General features: G+C 46.4%; 1 protein-coding gene across 1 annotated transcript; it reads left to right on the forward strand.

Moving 5' to 3' along the window:
* Window positions 1–1,758: 1,758 nt before the first annotated feature.
* si:ch73-252i11.1 (uncharacterized protein LOC553517 homolog) lies at window positions 1,759–21,837 on the forward strand. The gene is made up of 12 exons (XM_056277262.1): window positions 1,759–2,296; window positions 2,730–2,865; window positions 9,066–9,462; window positions 12,565–12,615; window positions 12,861–12,987; window positions 13,763–13,928; window positions 17,476–17,596; window positions 17,700–17,796; window positions 19,129–19,210; window positions 19,374–19,504; window positions 19,637–19,788; window positions 20,255–21,837. The coding sequence occupies exons 1-12, from the start codon at window positions 2,028–2,030 to the stop codon at window positions 20,773–20,775; spliced, it is 2,250 nt and encodes a 749-aa protein (XP_056133237.1). The 5' UTR covers window positions 1,759–2,027; the 3' UTR covers window positions 20,776–21,837.
* Window positions 21,838–21,889: the final 52 nt, after the last annotated feature.

Here is a 21,889-nt window from a genome sequence, read left to right on the forward strand (position 1 = left end):
CGCAGGATTTGATTTGAAAGATTTCGTCCCCCAACACCGCTCCTTTTCTTCCGGCCCAGCATCTGTTCAGTCCTGGCACTGAACAGCGTACACTATATTGCTCCGTGTATGCCGGAGGACCCGATCCTTGGGGTGGACCAGTTTCTGGCGCAGTGTGCTTCGGGGTTTGAAAGCAACTGAGACACCCATCTTACCCTGCTGTGATTATAAACGTTCCCAGTTCCTCTGTGAATAGTCCACATGGCCATTGAAACTGCAGTTAATGGTCACGCCCATGTTTGCTTATGGAACTGCTCGTTGGTTTCGGTCGTTATGCAACCGTATTGTTTATAAGGGTGGGGACACCTGCAGCCAGTTTAGACTGAAGAGGTCACTTAGATGAGTGACGAAATAATGGTACGTCACTCAGGAATGTGGATTTTTTTTTGGTGTCAAGCTCATTAAATGGAAATGTTGTTATAATGAGCTTCGATTACCGGTATATATTTTATTCTTTTCATTATTAGCTATAATTGGTTAATTGGGTGATGGGGTTACAGTATCCCACTGGTGGAAGTGCACGGTCACAATCTGGCCCTCTGGTAGTGAGGGTAACAGTTTTGTGGCCCTCTCTATCGTCAGAGTTGCCCATCCTTGCCCCGTTGGACCGCGTTGACGTTTAAACAGCGTTATCTCTCTCAGTGGATCGGTGACGTTTTCCGGTCCTGAACGATGTCCCACAACATCCTGATGAGGTCTGGGAGCAGTTGAAGTACGACAAGTCCGGTCAGGGCATTAATTGTGTTGAGTGGGTATGGGATTGTGAGCTTCGTTAATAACCATAATGATAATAACCATAATAATAATAATAACCATAATAATAATAATAACAACCACAATAATAATAATAATAATAATAACCATAATAATAATAATAACTATAATAATAACTATAATAATAATAACAATAATAATATCCATAATAATAATAACCATAATAATAATAATAACCATAATAATAATAACCATAATAATAATAATAATAATAATAACCATAATAATAATAGTAACCATAATACTAATAACCATAATAATAACTCCCCGTGCTGTCTCAGTGACTTTGTGAATGGCCGCGCAGTCGTTTCCCACCCGGAACTCCCGGCAGAGCGCTTGTTGGAGAAGGAATACTTTCAACGGCGCACAGAAGCGTCGGGCTGGCTCGTAATCTGTATCCGTTGTGACGCGCAGCGTTTCTTTCTTTCTTTGTCTTTTTTTTTTTGCATTCGTCGTTAAGTTCCTCTTTGAGAAAGGCATTTTTAAGGAGATAAATGGGCACTGGCGGGATTTGTCAGGACCTGGAAGAGAGGGGGGACACGTAGGGAGGAGGGGGAGGGGGGAGGGGAGGGTATACGTCTCAACACGAAGACTGCGCCACTCACGTCTGAGCGTACCAACACGGAAGTGAACATGGACGATTTCGTTCCCAACTAATATTTGGTGCTGGGTAGCATTGTGAGGGGGGGGTAACCCACAATCTACAGTTGCAAGAAAGATTCGTCACTGGTTATTGCTAAATTAGTTTTTATTAACCTTGAATCCACTCTCAAACTAGAAGCCGTTTTTGTATAATAATAATAATAATTTGTTCTAGTGACGTTGCCCATTGCGGTCGTTTACATTATACAAGGGTTTCAACCCCCCCCTCCCCCAATCATGCGTAGGGACTCCCTATACATGACGATAACCCCACTAAAGAAAAGAAGGGGGCACCGAGAGAGGTTCTAGTGGGGGTGGGGGGGGGTACGAGAGTGGCGTGTTTACTACCAACAGCCCCGACACACGTCATCTCGTGTCCCTGCCCCCCCCCCGCCTCGCCCGAGCGGGGCGGTGGAGAAAACGGCGTGGCACATTTTTAAGTTTCGGTTTCTGATCGTCAGAAATGATTCCTGATCCCTGGCCGTACTCGGCGAGCTGTCTTCCCCCACACACACACACACACCAAGCGTGCCGCGCGGCCGGGGCTGGCAGGAGCCGAGGCGGCCGAGGCGATGGAGTCCACCATAACCAAGATCATCTGCGCCAACGGCGGCTCGATCTCGGCGGAGGAGCTGCAGTCGGTGTACTTCGGCAGGTCGGAGAGGGTGAGCGACGTCGTCGCCAACCAGGAGAAGTTCCTCTTGTGCCACCATAACGAGGAGCAAATGGTGGTGGCCAGGACCAGACTGGGTTTGTGCAAAACCAAAGACTGCCAGGGCTGTAACAGTTTACACCTGTGCAAAGGATTCCTGTTCGGGAACTGCCAGTTTGATCGGGGGAGGTAGGTTCACAGAACCCACGCCGTGTTTGCTGCCCTTGTGCTGGGGGGAAGAGGCCCAAGCGGGAGCCGGGGCCTCTCCGGCTGTGATGCGCTTCTATACGTGCAAGTAGCACAGCACCGAATGTAGTGCGGCAGGAGCAGTCTCCCTCCCCTCTTATGCTGTCGTTTATGAGCTCTGTGTTGTCCCCCCTGTTGACCCGAGTATGGGTGCTGCCTGTGCCAAGTGCTCAGTTTAATTTCAACAATGTGTTCTGCTGTCATGTCCTCACCATACTTGTGTTTAACGACTTGCAACTTGATCACTACCCTTTTTTTTGCCAGTTCACTTCAATGTACATCATTTTAACTTGTTCTGCAGATGAAGTTTGATCGACTGAGTCAGTATTTTGATACTTAACGTTTGAACCCCCCCCACCCCCGTGCTGAGTTACAGGAGAAGATGCCGTTTCTCCCATGACCTGACATCTGCATATAACAACGGGCTTCTAGTTAAACATGACCTGGACAATCTGGACAAGGCAGAACTTTGCACTTTGCTGCTCCAAAATGACAGAACTCTCCTGCCGCCAGTAAGCATTTGACTTTCCCTAAAAAAAAATGGTCACGCCGGTGGAAATCTGAGAATACATGTGTAAAATAAACGATAGATTGACCCGGTTTTGATGATAAGAGATTGTTGTTTTGCTGTGCCGTGTTACACAACCATGTGCCACGGAGGGCCCCCACGCATTCAGGTATTCCACACCACCAGCTGATTCATCTGGTTCAGTGGCGGTTCTAGCTTGTACGGCACCCTGGGAACTCCCCCCCCCAACAAAAATGATGTCTAACCCCCCACACACACACCCACAAAAGAAAGTACCATTCTGCACTAAAAGTTATTTCTATTCAGACATTTGGAACAACAAATAAATAATCATAACATTTAAAACCATATAAATATAAAAATATAGCAAAAATAAGATTTATAAATATAAAAAACAAATAGAAACAAACTGTAGTATGCAAATACAAATAAAAGACACTAGGTGAAAACTAGTACATATGGCTGGACCGTGTATGGGCAATGTTAGAAATGGTGGCCAGTTAGTTACAGGGATAGTCAGCGGTAGTGTCTGTAATGTGAATTCCTGGATAAAAAATGTTCATCTGTAATTGTAGTGGCAGTAATAGCAGCTTCTTTAGTTGTCCCAGTAATATTTGTTGTTAAATTGTGCTGAAGTAGCATATCACATGACACGGGAAAGCTATCTTCGAGTAAAAGGAAATGTTATAAATGCAGCTGCAAGAACATCACTTTCCACTTATATCTTGGGATGTTTGATTTGAAAGAGAACTTAATCTAATTATACCTATTCTACATATTTGTTAACTCCCCTTTAATGGATAGGTGAATTCACAAAGAATGGATTGAGGCCGCTGATAGCACCGTGAATTGCACATCACTTGCCAACACTGTCCGCTCCGTCTCAAAGTCTGATTCACAAGCTATTGCATGAATTATATTACAGCTGAAACATGCCCATAAAGTTTTATAACTGAGTACAATTTGCCCTTGTTTTGCATGTGGTTGTAATAATCCATGTGGCAAGGTATAAATGGTGGCTTTGCGCCAAGAAAACAGTAGGCAGTTTCAGTGTCATCCTTGATGTCATCAAGTATAGCAAGAATTGTATGACCTGGCAACCCATATCTGCGAATGATTTCAGTGTCAGTTAAATCAAAAAGATTATATCTCCTTCGAAATATCTGCTCATGAGCATGCCTGGCATGACGATGCCTTCACCTGGCTACAAGCACTGCTGCCATGATCACGGGACAGTCTTGGGCGTCAGTTACCACCAACTTTCTGAAGACCCCAATAATTGTCACTGTAACTGCGTGTGGCTATTATCGCTGGTGTTTGTGAATTGGGAGTTTTTTTGTGCAATGAGGCTCATTTGCATAGAAAAGGGCCAATTTTGCGCCAATTATATGCATATTGCCTCATTTAAATACGCGCAAATTGCACCAGCGCTCCGAGACGCCGTTTGCTTGGCAGCGCAGTTTGGGGTGCATTTCACCCTTTGCAGGTGCTGTGAAAATTACACAGTTTCTTCTTGTCTTATTTGTGCAGGTTTAGCAGCCGCAAAAGCCGCGCAATCCTTTTGTGAATTCGCCGGTGAGTGTTTTGTCAGAGTGATTGTAATTTTGGGTGCTTTAACTGCTCTCTCCCTCATGCCTCTCAGTGCTCGGCCTTCCAGTCGTGTAACTGCAGTAACATTCTTGATTTCCTGATCCAGCAGCCCAATCATGTCAAACATGCTCAGTCAGTCAGTGCCATTCGCACTATTACCAGGGAGGAAAGCTGGTTTGAACGGGGAGTCAAAGAGGCCATCTATGTGAAGAGGGAACGACCATCCCTGAACTGGGGGGGGGGGGGGGGGCTAAGAGTACATTTGTCGCCATCTTACAATTCTGTGATTGCAGTCACAGCATCTGGCACTCTAGATAATGCTCACGGCCATTTCAGGGCAGGAATTATACAATGGCCAGTGCTGTAGATGCCCTGGAGTGTGGCCGTAATGCCCCTTCTAAAATGAACTACCCACACGGCCAGTTTGGCATGCTCTGTTTTGAACTGGCTGTTGTACCCTTAAAAGAAAGTTGTGATTTCCTCATTTAAAACTACACGCCACGCAGCACATAAACAAACTCACGTTCCCCAGTGTCTCCGCCATCACGCTGGACATCAACAGTAGCGCGGGATTTCTCCCACTCTCGCAAATATGTGTGGCAGCTAAGCACTAACCCTAACCCTAACCCTAACCCCAACCCTAACACAAGCAGCTAAACACTAACGTTACAGCCTAAGTATTAATAATACACGTGCGTCTTTAGGTTTACCAGGATATTGCTACATAGTGTTAGCTGACTACGAACGTACATAGTTTATAACTCAGTCAATGTTTTTTGGTATAAACATTAGGGTTAGCTAACGTGTTAGCTAGCTAACGTTACTCATCTTGAATCTTGCTAACGTTAGCTAGCAGTTAACGGTAGCTAACGTTACAGAAATCATGGCAAGAAAAAGCATTTGAATTCATACTCCCGAATAAGCGCCTCCATATTGGATTTAATTTACCAGATCATTGAGATGTCATTTCCAGCCTGCGAAGGTTGTGAGCAACGTTAGTTAACTGACTCAGTATAGAATGCTTAGTTCCGGCCACATAACAGTTATTATATTGCAAATCGGGTAAATTGTTGGTATTAAATCAACAGCTATGGCCAAGAATAACGTTAACGTTACTGTATTTAATTGCAGCAAACATAAAATTGTGCTAGGGATAGTGGGGGATACGATAACGTTACCATCTATGATCAGTGTAGAGTAGTCAAAAACAGGTACACCTGATCCTAGACTCATTACATGTAGTAGGCTGCCCCTCTTGTGGCCAACAGCTCTTTGGCGTTTGCTGTGAGATCTGATGGGTTGCTACTCTTTCAGCGCTATGCCACGAAAGGAGCGCACAAAGCGTGAAATGGAAAGGGAACGAGACAAAATTGCGAGTAAATATCGTAAACCGGAAACCTTCTTCACTAGGTAAGTCGGGCCCAATCTGTGTACAGCATTCAGTAATATTCCATCTCCAATTTATATCAATAAAATAAATGGACTATAAATTGAGCAATAAATGCATCAAATATTAAATTAATTATTAAAATATGTAATTAAAATGATTGATAAATAAATTGATGAAAGGATTAGACTACTGATTAATTAATTCCACAATACATATATTTGCAGGGCCTCCAAAAATTAGGGACATACTGATGAAGAAGACTCGCAAGTACCCCAAAGTGGTCAGGATCAGTCAGAGTCACAAGAGCCACAAAGAGATCAGGGTCAGTCAGAATCAGAGCCCCAACGTGATCAGGGTCAGTGCAGTTTTAATAAACTCAGTACTGTTTTTCAACTCACCTCTTGAAAACTCACCTCTTTAAGAACTACTACCCTTTTACTTGTTCTTAGCACTTATTGTATTCACTCATTAAAAAAAAAATCTCTTTCTTGCTCTTTTACTTTAACACTGATTTTGCTCATAGATGCTTGTTTAGATGCACTTATGACCTCTGCTGACTAGTAGTTCTCCTGATTTCCTACATTAAATGCACTTATTGTAAGTCGCTTTGGATAAAAGCGTCGGCTAAATGACTAATGTAATGTCATGTAATATGAGTTTAAATACTTGGGGTCAACTGTCCAAAGTAACGGGGAGTGCAGGAGAGAGTGCAGGCAGGGTGGAGTTGGTGGAGAAGAGTGTCAGGAGTGATTTGTGACAGAAGGGTACCAGCAAGAGTTAAAGGGAAGGTTTACAAGATGGTTGTGAGACCAGCTATGTTGTATGGTTTGTAGACAGTGGCACTGATGAAAAGACAGGAGGAGGAACTGGAGGTGGCAGAGTTGAAGATGATAAGATTTTCACTGGGAGTGATGAAGAAGGACAGGATTAGGAACGAGTATATTAGAGGGACAGCTCAGGTTGGACGGTTTGGAGACAAAGCAAGAGAGGCAAGATTGAGATGGTTTGGACATGTGTGGAGGAGAGATGCTGGGTATGTTGGGAGAAGGATGCTGAATATGGAGCTGCCAGGGAAGAGGAGAAGAGGAAGGCCAAAGAGGAGGTTTATGGATGTGGTGAGGGAGGACATGCAGGTGGCTGGTGTGACAGAGGAAGACGCAGAAGACAGGAAGAAATGGAAACGGATGATCCGCTTTGGCGCCCCCTATCGGGAGCAGCCGAAAGTATTAGTATTAGTACTGTTTTTCAACTCACTGACTCCTAATTGTTGACTGTATACTGTTTTGTCTTCATACAATGTAATTATCACTTATTGTTATTACACCATTGGGTTTGGCCTTGGTGCCCTACATTTTGGCCGCGATGCCCCAATAAATTTGTATTCATCAAAGGCCAAAGTGGCCTCGCCCTAACAAGGACTTAATTCCAGGCCTGAATTTGCATATGAAACCGATCGTTGTTTTCGGCCATTACGCAACTGTATTGTCTATAAGGGTGGGGATACCTGCAGAAGAAGTCACTTAGATGAATGATGAAATATTTCAATAAACATGTCCAGATGATTCAACTTTCTATGATTTCAGAAACTTAAACATCTAGCAAGCAAATAAAGCTTACCTTTCAGAAGTGTACACGGTGGGAATATTTTTTTTTCTTGAAGACAATTGAAATTGTTGTCAGTAGGCCAGGCTATCACTGGCTCGTGAGAGCTGGGGCAGGGAGGCGGCTGCAGGTGCCAGCCGATTGACACGTTCCTCAGCAATTCATTGTGCTTACAGAACACGTAGCCTAGCAAGCCTGCAGTTACTGCTATTGGTTACGCCGCTATATTGCTCAGGAATAGTTGGCCCACATTTCACCTCTCTTGCCAAAGTGCCACCCTAGGCAACTGCCTAGATCGTCTGTATGGACACGCTAGCAGTGGTTGTGAAACCCATGGCGCAAATGTCAACCTTGGGAATTTTTTTGTGTGGGCACGCTGTGCTGCCCCCGGCAAACTGCCGCCCTGGGTGGCTGCCCGTGTCACCCATACCTAGATCTGCTACTGGTCTGCTTGAAGGTGTTTTAATTGGTGAAATTTTTGTGTTGGGTTTAAAAGGAAACCTGCATCTGCATGGCCCTCAATGGCACATGGTTGAGTATCGCAACCTGTTGACATCCTCCATATCTAGATGATCTAGTGGTTTGAGTTGTTGCCCCACAGCAAGAAGGTTCTGGATTTCGTCATAATCCTTCTGTCGGAAGTTTACATATTTCTGACTAAGTTCTCCTTGTGTTTGTATAGATCAACACCAGAAGTGGGAAAACCAGGCCCAGAAAGTAAACAGTCTATTTCCTCCACCATTTGTACTGAATCAGCTGATTTTATTCCCCTACATAGCTGAAGAGTTGTTTTGATTGGAGTCATCTGGTTTAGTATGTGGGTGGAGCAAATATATGATTAGGACTTCTACTCTCTGGACCTGGTTTTTGCCACTTCTGGTCAAAACGAAATTCAGGTTAAATGAACTGGAGACTTTAAATGAAATTAGCGATAGTTATAAATGTGAGTTTGATGGGCATGCGATCCGTCCAGGATCTCTTCCCACTTTGGGCTCAATGCCAACTGGGATTGGCAGTGAGTATGTTTACATATGTAACGTGATTACTGTGAGTAATGGGATTTCACTTTTCATGTCTACAAACCTTGAACATGACGTAATTAAAGATTCAGCAACAAATATCTAAAAAAATGTTTTCATACCTTTAGTTTTATACCTGTTGTCAGTTGTCTCAAGAAATGTGAGGAAGTGGTCTAGTTCTCGTTGATATTCATGAGCTGACCTTTGAGTGACAGGTACAAACAAGGATCGGTGATAAGGGTAGGCAGGGTTTCATATTTTGATTATTTGATCTGATTGGCTGTATGTAAATGCGTGTCTGATGACGTCTGAGTATCAGAAAAAAGATGGCCTGAGAGAAGTCAAGTCAATTGTGTTTGTATAGCTCAATATCAAAAATTACAAATTTGTGATATCGGGCTATAGAAGCTGAACTAAGGGGCGCTCTTTTAAAAACAAGAGAAATAGAAAAACTGAAACCTTCCCATCTATGTTTTTCATAGTAAAAAAGAGAAGGTAAAGATGCATGATGATTAAAGTAATAATAATCTTTCTTTTTTTTTTAACTGCCAGTATTCCCAAATCTTCTCCCTGTTCTTTAAGGTATGCCACGACTACAACAACGGCTTGGGCGAGTATGGCAGGTGCCAGGATGGTGAATACTGCACGAGGCTCCACATCTGTGAAATATACCTGAGCGGCCCCTGCAGCTGCCCCAGAGCGCATGATTTCTATGAACCACACCCACAGAAGACCCTGCAGAAGAGAGGCGTGCCCAACCAGCTCTTCTGCTCAATGAAGATGGTTTACATGAACAAAGAGCTTCTAAGAATCTGGTGTAACAAGGGCAACAAAGGTAACATGGGCCGCCAGCCGCAGCAGCAAACAGGCCTTTTCGGTGACATCCCCTCCGCGGCCAATAATGCCACCGACAGTGCTGATGACTCTGCAGGCGCCGGCAGGAAAAAAAATCGAAAGAGGAACAATGCCAATATGAAAGGTGAATCCAATGGACCAGTTTGTAAAGCTAATAGGTTCAGTCATATTTCATATACAATAACAACGTAAAACCTACAGTGCGGATGTTTTGTCTCCCCCTTCTGGCAGTGAGAGTAATTACTTCACTTCTTTTAGCGCTCTCCAACGAGGAAAAGCTACACCATGGCTATCCCTGTTTTTCCTTGCTGTCGGTCGCTTTCTTTTCTTTCTTTTTGGACTTAAAGTCTTCCTCTGAATGCCGAGTTTCTGTTTTTTTTTCTGGAGCGTCAGAAACTTTTCTTGGACGCTTAATAGGTTTTTCCGCCCTAGCATCCAAGCCCGGAGGTTTTCTGGCAGAAAGCCCTGAAGGCAAGCCAATCGGAGGCATGTGAATGCTTTCGTCACACGGAAGTTCAGCTCTGGCAAAACAGTCATTGCTGGTTGACATAAATTGCATCAATACGCAATACCTTCGGTGCGCCAGTGTGCGAATGCAGCACAGGGATGTCGCCACAGACATGAGATTTAAAACTCCGGTATACTGCGAAATACAGAGAGATTTACCTGGAGTTCATTATGTGAACTCATGGACATTTATATATATATGTAAAAGTCCCGCACTCTAGCTTTAATGCTGGGCGATATGGAAAACATTATTATCAGGATAATCATAGGGTATTTTACCAAATGATATCACAATCAGGGATGGCTGGTATAAATGGGCTAACAGGGCTAAGCCCTCCCTATCTTTTAGAACAAAGATGAGAAAATAATTGTTAAAAAATCTTAGAAAAGATTGTTTTCAATTTTGGTGGAACCTAGAGCAGCGGCAGCACCAAGTAGTCATAATAAAAACAGGATATATCTAAATAGGGTTATTATTTACAGCCCAAACACAATAGCATCAGCTTCCATTCATCATCTTAGTGAGTGATAGCTGTCGTCCTTGTATAACCAAGTGAGCGCCGTGTCCGTATTCTCGGCACAAAGTCAAACACATTTTTGGTGGGTGTTGGACTCCGCCAAGGATGTCCTTTGTCTCCAATTCTGTTTGTGATATTCATGGACAGGATCTCAAGGCACAGCCAAGGTGAGGAGTGTGTCCGTTTTGGGAACCTCAGAATTGCATGATGTGGTTTTGTTGGCTTCATCAGAACGTGACCTCCAGCACACACTGGGGCGGTTTGCAGCTGCGTGTGAAATGGCAGGAATGAGACTCAGCACCTCCAAGTCTGAGGCCGTGGTTCTCTACCAGAAAATGGTAGATCGCTCCCTCTGGGTTGGGGATGAGTTGTTGCCTCAAGTGAAGGAGTTAAAGTATCTCGGGGACTTGTTCACGAGTGAGGGTAGGATGGAGCGGGAGATTGACAGGCAGATTGGTGCAGCATCAGCAGTAATGCGGACGTTGTACTGGACCGTTGTGGTGAAGAGGGAGCTGAGCCGAGAGGCAAAGCTCTCAGTTTACCAGTCAATCTTCATTCCAACCCTCACCTATGGTCATGAGCTTTGGGTAGTAACCGAAAGGGTGAGATCACAGATACAAGCAGCTGAAATGAGTTTCCTCTGTAGGGTGTCTGGACTCAGCCTTAGAGATAGGGTGAGGAGCTCGGTCACCTGGAGGGAGCTTGGAGTAGAGCCGCTGCTGTTTCGCGTTGAAATGAGCCAGTTGAGGTGGTTCGGGCATCTGATTAGGATGCCTCCTGGGCACCTTCCTTTGGAGGTTTTCCGGGCACGTTCAACTGGGAGGAGACCCCGGCGTAGACCCAGAACTCGCTGGAGGGACTACATGTCCAATCTGGCCTGGGAGCGCTTTGGGATCCCCCAGAGGGAGCTGGAGAGACTACATGTCCAATCTTGCCTGGGAACACTTTGGGATCCCCCAGGGGGAGCTGGAGGGTGTTGCGGGGGAGTGACATCTGGAGTGCCCTATGTAGCTTGCTGCTACTGCGACCTGACCCCGGAGAAGCGGCTGATGATGAGATGAGATGGAGAGGTGTCATGAGATGGAGAGGTGTCATGACACGCCCCCCCTCCTTGATTTTCCGATCATTTGGGTTAAATTGATTCAGCCTTCAGTCCACTGACTTTTGGCCAGTGACAGCGAACGTACAGAGTCCCGGTACGTATAGTGAGGCGCTACTTGTGTGAGAGGGGGGAGAGGAAGGTGAGCGCAGGTGTTAGCATGAATGTGGTGGATTATTTACTTTATTGTCCATTTTCTTCAATGTCTTTGGAGGAAAAATGAAGAGACTGAGGACACATCGTCCAAATGATGTTCAAATAACACAAAAGGACAAACAACAAAATCACAAGTTTGTGTTACCTGGTTTCAACGAAAGGACTGGCTAACGGCTAGCGTAGCTAAGAATTAACTTTCGGCTCGGACCTAATAAGGAATTGTGGATTTGAACCATTTATCCAAGAAAATTGGGAAAGTGTGTGTGAGTGAGTGAGGGGCAGATACAGAGAGTTTTTTGACATCAGGTCATTCTTGTGGGTACTCGTCTACAGTATTGTAGAGCACTTGATATGACAAGATGTATGGTGTTGTTGCTGTAACTTGGTATCTCGGATGTGATGCTGCTGTTGCTGCAGTGTGAACTACTGATGGGGGTATACTGCATTTGTTAGACCACCCACCCACCCAATATCACCACCAGCCGTCACTGATCACAGTATTTGCTTACATATACCATACCATCCCATGATATTTGTTAGTTTAAGATATCTTGTTGAAGTTTTAAGAAACCATGTGAAATACCATGTTTAAGAATCCAACTGAGGTTCGTCGCGTTGAACTGTTAGGTAAAGTATAATATCAAGCCAAGACTAATTTTCAAATGAACTACCCTCAAACACTTCACGCCTCATTTTGAGAGAAATGTTACACCATAGATTCTGGTTTTCATTCATTTAGACGGCAAAATGTTGTGTCGTGATATGACATCTGAATTTCATTACGATACAAAACCATTGAAAATGATAATTATTCCTGTTATAACAGGAATTCATGTCCAGCCCTTAACGTGGTTTTTTAAAGTGCAATACAACCTATTATTGTCATTGATTATTATTACAACTGTTGTTTTTGTTGTTGTAATTCTTTTTTTTTTGTTTCTTTTAGATAAAATTGACATATGCATGTACTTCATCAAGGGCCACTGTAAACATGGGGGTGAGTAAAACCTCAATGAACATCATTATATTTAAACAAGCTTGTTTAGTGCATGATAACAACTGAATTATAACCCTGGATATACATATTTTGAAAAAAATGTCATCACATCAGTTTGATCAAAGCCGTATGAATCTTTAATAAAAATAAAATACAGATCTCATAACTGACACGCCACGAACGAAACCGGTCCAGTTTTGGGAGTGTCGGTGAAGCTTACTGATGCTTTGTCCCCCCGCTGTCAGAGAGGTGTTTCAAAGCCCATCACAACCTGCCGTACAGATGGGAGGTGAAGGAGGGACAACAGTGGACGGCCTTACCGGAGAACGAGGAGATAGAGGAAGACTTCTGCAACCCTAAGAAGACATACAGGTACATCACCAAAACAAAAACAGTTCATTGAAGTCTGAGAAACTAAACAGTTGTCGCCAGTTTGTTTGCTATTTTACAGGAACCTTCTCAAAATGAGTGTCCGTATCTCGAAATATGTTAGAATAAACAACAGGGGGCGTCTGGGGTGGCGTGGTGGTCTATTCTGTTGCCTACCCACGTGGGGATCGGCGGTTCGACTCCCTGTGTTACCTCCAGCGTGGTTGGGCATCCCTACAGACACAATTGGCCGTGTCTGCGGGTGGGAAGCCGGATGTGGGTATGTGTCCTGGTCGCTGCACTAGCGCCTCCTCTGGTCGGTCGGGGCGCCTGTTCAGGGGGGGGGGACTGGGGGGAATAGCGTGATCCTTCCACATGCTACGTCCCCCTGGTGAAACTCCTCACTGTCAGGTGAAAACAAGCGGCTGGTGACTCCACATGTATGGGAGGAGGCATGTGGCAGTCTGCAGCCCTCCCCGGATCGGCAGAGGGGGCGGAGCAGCGACCAGGACAGCTCGGAAAACAGGGTAATTGGCCAAGTACAAGAACAGTTGGGGAGAAAGGGGGTGGGGGCAACAGGTTTTGGTCTACACTGGAAATAACTGCAGTCTATCAGTGCATCTGTCCATCTATAACTGAAATTGCATTTGTCTGTCTGTCAAATTGTCCTTTCTGTTCATCTGTCTGTTCTGTCCTCCGTCAGGCTGGTCCGTGCTCATCTTCACTAAACAGCGGTGATACTGTGTAGTGACATGTCTTGTTGTCTCTTGTCCTCCAGTCGAGGCGTGCAGCCCGTGTGTTTTGACACCATGACCTGCGAGCTGAATAGCGCCCGCCGCCTCTCCACCGTCTCCTCTGTTCTCCAGCCTACTTTCATTTTCACCACGGAGTGGGTCTGGTACTGGGAGGACGAGTTCGGGACCTGGAATCCGTACGCCACAGCGGTGAGATTGACAAGACAGAAACTGGGTTCATTTGCACAGAGGGAGAAACTGGTAGATAGCGTACACACCGAGGAAAAGACACCATTTATCCCGAGACCCTCGATTCGGGTTAGGAAAACACAGAGAAACATTATCTGGGAAACATGGGAGAAACCTCAGGAAGAGCATCAAAACGAGGGATCCCTCTTCCAGGATGGATATAGGAGAGGCATACAGTCGGTGCCGGGTGGGACGGGTGGGCAGTGTGGTAAAACATCTAGAAATAAAACCTGCATCTAGTGATAAGAATAGAGGCTTTGTTTATGCCACAGGTCTTGATGCCCACTTCCGATTTTTCCGTTGTGTTGGATTTTTTTGGACCGCTTGTTTACCTCCACCTTTAACAGTGACCCACATACGATTCCTGTGCTTACATCACAACTCTCAGGTGTACTTGAAAGAACCCGCATGTAAAGATCCAAAAAAACACCAGAGATTTATGGATCTTTTTCTCCCCAGTTGTACTTGGCCAGTTACCCCCACTCTCCCGGGCCGTCCCGGTCGCTGCTCCACCCCCTCTGCCGATCCGGGGAGGGCTGCAGACTACCACATGCCCTCCTCCCATACATGTGGAGTCGCCAGCCGCTTCTTTTCACCTGACAGTGAGGAGTTTCACCAGGGGGACGTAGCACGTGGGAGGATCACGCTACCCCCCCCCCCCCATTTCCCCCTCCCCCCCCCCATTTCCCCCTCCCCCTGAACAGGCACCTCGAACGACCAGAGGAGGCGCTAGTGCAGCAACCAGGATATATACCCACATCTGGCTTCCCACTCGTAGACGCGGCCAATTGTGTCTGTAGGGACGCCCGACCGAGCGGGAGGTAACACGGGGATTCGAACCGGCGATCCCCGTGTTGGTAGGCAACAGAATAGACCGCCACGCCACCCGGACGCCCTACACCAGAGCTTTGTCCCCGATGCGGACGTAAACAACCACGCATGGACACCACGTCATTCGCACTGTAACAGGAGTGATGGTGTCACGTGTTAAACGACGTGTGCAGTTTGCAACGACCCGACAAATCTGAATCATCTGACGTGTGCGGTGCATGTAAGTCACGTTGGCAGACACCAGATTCCTATCTGAGTTATTTTGACATGACTGCGGTCAGAGTCAGATTTGAAAATATGCAGCTCCGCGTGCTGTGTTCAGATGTGCATCAGAATACATATCTGATCGCGAGCGGAAAACCAGAATCGGCTCACTCGCACCAGGGCGACGTGGGCTGTGGCTTGCCGCCGTCGGTCGAGATGGCCTACCCGAAAAGGATCGGAAACACGATCGCTTTTCCGAGTGGAGCGGCCGCACAGCCGCGGGACAGAGGAAACCCTGACTTGAGTACCGAGCTCAAAACGTGGACAGGACAAATTTGAAACCCAGAACGAAAAAAAAAGAAGAGATGAAACGCAGGCCCGTGGAAAGAGGGGAAGCAAAGGCTTCAACACTTGAGACAAACCATTTCTTCTTCCGGTGTGTTTTGCTTGCAGCGACAATATCCATCTACGTCTCTGTTCCCCTCTGTCTTCAGGTTTTGTTTCCTTGTGCGCCATCTTCCAAGTATTTCCGGTAAAACCACAACAGAAACCGGAAGCTTCTTGTTGATACATGTGCCACATTTTGAAACCTTGACATTCTCATGCAGAGGTTTCATCAACTTCTCATATTCAGAAATGGCAGGATCCCCGCGGTCGCGTCCGTGCGTCGTAGCTGCTGTGCTGCATCTAAAAACGTCCGGGTGGCTTCCGGCCCTGATGAGCGACTGACGCGGTCGGGCTGGGTCGGCATGACCAGCCGCACAACCCCGCGGTGCACCAAGCCTTCCGGCTCCCTGTGTATAAAAATCACTTCCCGTTGATTGTGAAATTGTTTCCCTCTCCACAGTTTTCACTTCCTGGTCGGTGGTGTTCGGCTGTACTCGGCGGCACTCCTCGAGAAGCTCCTTATCCCCCAGGGTAGTAAACTCCCCATCAAAACGGTTGATTTGACATCTCTTGATTTTGACAGAAACGACTCTGAATAAGGTTGGAATGGCTGAAAGAGGGCCGGGCTTGACCTTGCATTGAGTCAGGGAGCTGTGAAACTCTCGGAGTTCAGCTTTGCTTGGCTCTTGAACGTCTGCTGCCTCCTCACAGCTCTTCTCTCAGCTTCGTCGATGCTCGTCGTCTTTAATGAGTGCTCACATCTCCCTTCAGTTTTTCCGCAGATTTACCTCTGCAGACTCACCGTGCTTGACGTATGAGGCCATGTACCTTTCACTTGAGTGCAGGATAGTTTGCCGTTAAGTCGTATCCACACTTCTGCATAACACAAGACACTTGCTATGTGCAGGCGACATTCGCCCCAACCCCGGCCCTACAGCCAGCACAGCGGCCAGAAAGAACCACGCCATCTTCGGTTGTCACGATCCACAGCTGGACGAGTGCATCATTCGCCCGTTGAGAACGCCATTCATAAATCCAGAGACCATGCGACTGTCGGCCTGAAGGCTTCGAAATGCTTTGAACGGATTTTTTTGTGTAAAGGTTTGTGTCCAAAACAGGATATGAAAGAGTGTCACCAGATTCAGCTGGTGGTGGTGGCCATTCTGGGCTGAGCTTTTGAGCAGGAGTGAGCAGGGGATCCATTCCGGTCTTTCCTATCGTCTCTTGGTAGCGACTTTTCACACCTCCTTCCAGTTTATGTGCATTAGTTTCGTGTTTACGCCGTCGCTCGCCATTTTCAGTTACGTAAGTCCTCCACCGCGGCCGCGGCCTCGTATCGAAAACATGTGTGACGTCACGCAAACACACACTATTCCGTCGCCTACCAACACCGGGCTCGCCGGTTCGAATCCCCGCGTTACCTCCGGCTTGGTCGGGCGTCCCTACCGACACAATTGACCGTGTCTGCGGGTTGGAAGCCAGATGTGGGTATGTATCTTGGTCGCCACACTAGCGCCTCTTCTGGTCGGTCAGGGTGCCTGTTCAGGGGGGAGGGGGAACAGGGGGAATAGCGTGATCCTCTCACGTGCTACGTTCCCCCTGGTGAAACTCCTCACTGTCAGGTGAAAAGAAGCGGCTGGCGACTCCACATGTATGGGAGGAGGCATGTGGTAGTCTGCAGCCCTCCCCGGATCAGAAGAGGGGGTGGAGCAGCGACCGGGACGGCTCGGAAGAGTGAAGTAATTGGCCAGATATAATTTGGAGGGGGGAAATGGGGAAAAATACCCCCCCCCAAAAAAGAATCCCCAGGTACAACAGTTCCTACAGTTTCCATTTTTATGGGTGGGGAAAAGGTGACTAATAAGTAGATCTAGTGCACTTTACACGGGAACAAGTTCTGAAGTTGCAAACTGGAAGATTGTCATTTCTGTCGAGCTCGTTTACGCATGAAAATGAACACGATTTAGATATTCAAGGTTTAGCGATGGCCTGAAAAGGGCTTTTTATTTTGTTGCATGTAAATCTTCAGAATCCCCAGCTGTATTTGTGTTAACTGATTTGCTTTGTGGTGTTTCTGGTGTTTAAGACTGGGCAACATGGACTGGCGAGCATCACCAGCATGGAGCTGGAGGACAAGTTCCAGAACGATGACCAGGCGGTGGTGGAGTTCTCCGCAGGCTCCCAGTCGTACACGCTCAGTTTCCCGGGTAAGGGAGGGTTGTTTGAACGACCTGATTACATCTCTTTCTCCCCCCCCCCCCCCCACGTGTTGCGGTGTTCTCTGATTATTAAACGGCCGCCCTTTTTCAGACATGATACAGACGAACAAGCGGTATGGCACCAAGAGGGTGGTGAGAAGACGGCCGAAGTTCGTCTCCTCAGCTGAAGCACAGATCATCAAAACCAGGTACTGATCATTAGTATTATTGTTATTATCTTAATAACGTCTTATTTCCAATGCAGGTTTTGTAAAATCTCAGACTGTTCTCCGTTAAAACCAGAATAAAGGCGCACACAAGGTGAAGGAACAGAGATCAGACTAATAGTAATGAAGGACGGCAGTGGTTTTAAAGACATTTTTAGGGCCTGTTTTAAAGAAGAAACCAGAGGCCGTGGTGTCCTCGGGTCGTTTCCTAAGATGTTTCATAGATCGTGTGTATTTCTACTACCTGCTTCTGCTTCCGATGTGGAAAGATGGCGACGCAAATTCACGTTTGCAGCGGCCTCACCCAGTACCGTCCATGCGGTGTCTTTGTCCACGTCTGCGTCTAAGTTTGTCTTCGTTTGATGGCTGGGAGAGCTGGAGCTGGATCGGCTGGGAGAGCTGGTGTTGGATCGGCTGGGAGAGCTTGGTCTGCTGCGTCCTGTGGGCCCAGGGACCACGGCCCTGACCGGAGCTGCGCCCGAATAGGAAACACCGAGGGCGGTCTGGCGGCGGCCTCGCCTAGCCTTGACTGTGTTTTTAGTGTTGTGGTGTGGAGTGTGGGGAGGTGTGTTGAAGGTGTCTGGCTGGGAGAGCTGGAGCTGGATCGGCTGGGAGGGCCTGGTCTGCTGCGTCCTGTGGGCCCAGGGACCACGGCCCTGACCAGAGCTGCGCCCGAATAGGAAACACCGAGGGCGGTCTGACAGGACGCGGAAGCGGGGCAGGCTAAGCTAACTGCTAGCCCATGCAGACCGGCAGTTCTGACAGTCATCCTGGCTGGCGCTCGTTCTCCCGCATAGTGATTTTTTTGTTGTTAAGTTTAGATATATGTGTTAGTTTGGATATATGTGTTCTTGTAGTGTTTGGATATGTGTTTTTGTGTTTGTGTTGCACTGCTGTGGGCTGGGGGAAACGATTCTGATTCTGGTTTTTGGCTGGCTTAACAATGTCAGATTAACATGTATATATATATCAGACTGCGCTGTGAAGTTTTCAACTACAGGACTAAAAATGACAAAGTTTCGGTGAAGTCTGGCTTCTAAAAAGGTGAACTGAATACGTTAGCAAACATCATTAGCCGGACACTTTTATCCAGTAACTTGAGGAAGTACAACCGTTGCTTTTACCCATGTTACTACAGAGGGACCTGGAACCCCAGACCCTGATAATGTTAGTGCCCTGCTATCCCATTAAGTTACCTGGGGAATTGAAACCTTAATGCTGTGCGCAGGGAATGGAACCGTCAACCCCGGCAGTGTTAATACCGTTCCCTGTTAAACTACACAGGAACCACCATTTTATTCTGTTTGTTTGCAGGAGGCCCGTGGGTAATCAGTCACATTTCAAAGACCTACCAGCACACTGGGACAAGACACTGATTCCTGAGACCGGGTATAAGGTGCAGTACAATAAACACACTCTGGCTATTCTCACCATTCTTCTGTATTCTGGTGACGGTGCGATAACATTAGGAGACACCGAACGGCAAGCGTATCCCCAAGGATTTGTGGGAAATGTAGTTTACTGTATTCCTGTCCGTCTGTCTGTGTTCCCTCATCTAGCGAGTACAGCTCCAGAGCACCTCAGGTGAGTACAAGGAGATCGAGAGCCTCTTCCGCAGCACACTGAGGGGCTTTGACATCTACCAGATAGAGAGGATCCAGAACAAAGCCCTCTGGGAAGTCTTCCAGTGGTACGCCTTTAACAAGCAGGATATTCGGGAACAAATGTCTCGTAAAAAAAAAAAAAATGTATCGCACCAACTGGATGGTGTCACTGACCGTGTGTGTGAATTCCCGTATGTTTTGGTTTCTTTTTTTGGAAGGCAAAAAACTCAGATGAAGAAGAACAACGGAGGTCAGAACGTCACAGAGAAGAAGCTGTTCCACGGGACCGACCCCAAACACATAGATGCGATTTGCCTTAACAACTTCGACTGGAGAATCTGCGGCACCCACGGCACCGCCTACGGTAAAGGTGAGTCTGTCCTACACAGGAAGTGTCCCATCTTCGGCTTGTATCTGATAACCTGCTGCCCGGGAAGTTTCATGAGGATATGTTGAAGTGCTCAGAGATAGCTTAGCAGTAATGGCCGCCATCACACGTGTACATAGCTCCTCCCGGCCCGTGGCGTAGGGTCAAATCCTGTCAGGAACTTTTTCTCCTCCGCCCCCCCCCCCTCAGCCTTTTTGTTCTGAGTAAATAAATATATGAATTAAAAAATACAAAGTGGCCTGACCACTCTCATATTAAAAAAAAAAATTATATCCATTTAATAGAAATTTTGCAAAGATCTTCCCAAGATTGGAGCGGTAGCAGGGGCTGGGAGCTAGTTTAGGATGTGATGTGTTTGTGTGTGCGCATGGATATCAACTACTACGTGACAGTGCTGGGCAAATATAGAGGGAAGTCTAAACACTTTGCTCCCTTTATCAATTCCCAGGTAGTTATTTCGCCAGGGACGCCAAATATTCTCACAGCTACACCGGCGAGTCCAGCGTCAAATCCATGTTCATATCCCGCATCCTGGTGGGCACCTACACCAAAGGATGCTCCAGCTACCTTCGACCCCCATCCAAGGATGGCGGAGACACCCACTTCTACGACAGTTGCGTGGACGATGTTGGCAACCCCTCCATATTTGTGGTGTTTGAGAAGCACCAGATCTACCCTGAGTACCTGCTCACATACGAGGAGAAGGTTTCTTATTCCTCGCCGTACTACACCAGGGCGGCGGCTCCAGCTCCGGCTCCGGCACCCAGGCCAGCTCCGGCACCGAGACCAACAACCGTATCTTGGACAACTCCCGCATCGACGAGTGCATCTTCGACATCAACGTCCACACCGAGGGCTGCACATTGGTCACCACCTCCCACACCGCTATCACGACCGACTTACTCGTCTTACTCCTCATCAAACCAGAGTTACCAGAAGAAGCAATCTGATTCCTGTGTCATCAGTTAGAGGTGAATGTGATGTCCAGAGACCTTGTCTCTTATCGGATCATGAGGGGAGAGGATGTGGTAAAAATGCAAAGTGTAACATTTGGATTGTAAGATAAATGTATCGAGAGGATGTCATTAATTGTAGTTTTCTGTGTTTTGTAATCACAGTTACGATCATCCATAGTTGTAAAATAGCTTTAGTATGTTGAAAATACAAAATTAACAAAGTATAAACAAATAAACAAGTGAGAAAAACAGTTGCCAAGGCAACCGATGGCGTTATTGAAATGATCCGCACAGCTGGAATACCTCTTTGACCAACCGGTTTGCTTGGTTTGAGACCTCCCATCGTACAGCATTAGTGCATATTACCAGTTTCCAAGTCCAAGAATTGATGTACAAATCACTGTTAAAGACTCCTTGCTGCCATTCTTTAAGTGGGCTCAGGAAATTTTGTACGTCAAAAATCTTGGCAGTTTCTCATATAAAGTGATTATAATGGCGTACCGCCCGCTGCTGTACTCCCCCCTGAGCAGCAGAGGGCGACAACGCCTCAGCGTAAATATCTACACTGTTAAAGCCTTAAACTTAAAGGTAGGATGAGTAGTATTTTCCTAAGAAAACTGTACAAAAATAAACCTTCACAATCATCGCTTATGACCCACTAGACGTGTGTGGCAGTGTTTGCATCTGTATCTGCAGAGACCCGGTCTGTTCTCTGCCTGTATTTTCTTATTTTGCTGTGTCAGGATATTTCTGGGCATTGACCTTTGGGCGTTGGGTGTGGGTACTATCAAAAGAGCCATTTTTGCCCCCCCCCCTCCAAAAAAAATTGTCTGGAGCCACAAAACATATTTCAGCCTTATAATGAAGGTAACACTGTCTGTTAAGTCTAAATTAGCCTGTCAACATTACTAATAGGTGGGAATGAGCTTGCATTAACTTTTACCACATGTGGCTACTCTGCAGCGGGCTATTGATGATCATTTGGTATTTGAACTTTGCATTTCCATTACAGTAATACCATATTTTGTTGCATTTATGAAATTATATAACTACAATAAAGAAAACTTTTAATTTTTTTATTTTTTATTATTGGGGTATGCAGTTACAACAAAACACAAAACTGAACA

This window comes from Lampris incognitus, chromosome 3, assembly GCF_029633865.1.
Source record: "Lampris incognitus isolate fLamInc1 chromosome 3, fLamInc1.hap2, whole genome shotgun sequence".
NCBI classification, from domain to species: domain Eukaryota; kingdom Metazoa; phylum Chordata; class Actinopteri; order Lampriformes; family Lampridae; genus Lampris; species Lampris incognitus.

Bases quoted from the DNA above. Each gene is read 5' to 3' on its own strand.
- si:ch73-252i11.1 (XM_056277262.1), top strand. From the start codon at position 2,028: ATGGAGTCCACCATAACCAAGATCATCTGCGCCAACGGCGGCTCGATC. The intron at 2,866-9,065 runs GTAAGCATTTGA...CTGTTCTTTAAG, and splicing joins ACAGAACTCTCCTGCCGCCA to GTATGCCACGACTACAACAA. The intron at 19,789-20,254 runs GTGAGTCTGTCC...ATCAATTCCCAG, and splicing joins CGGCACCGCCTACGGTAAAG to GTAGTTATTTCGCCAGGGAC.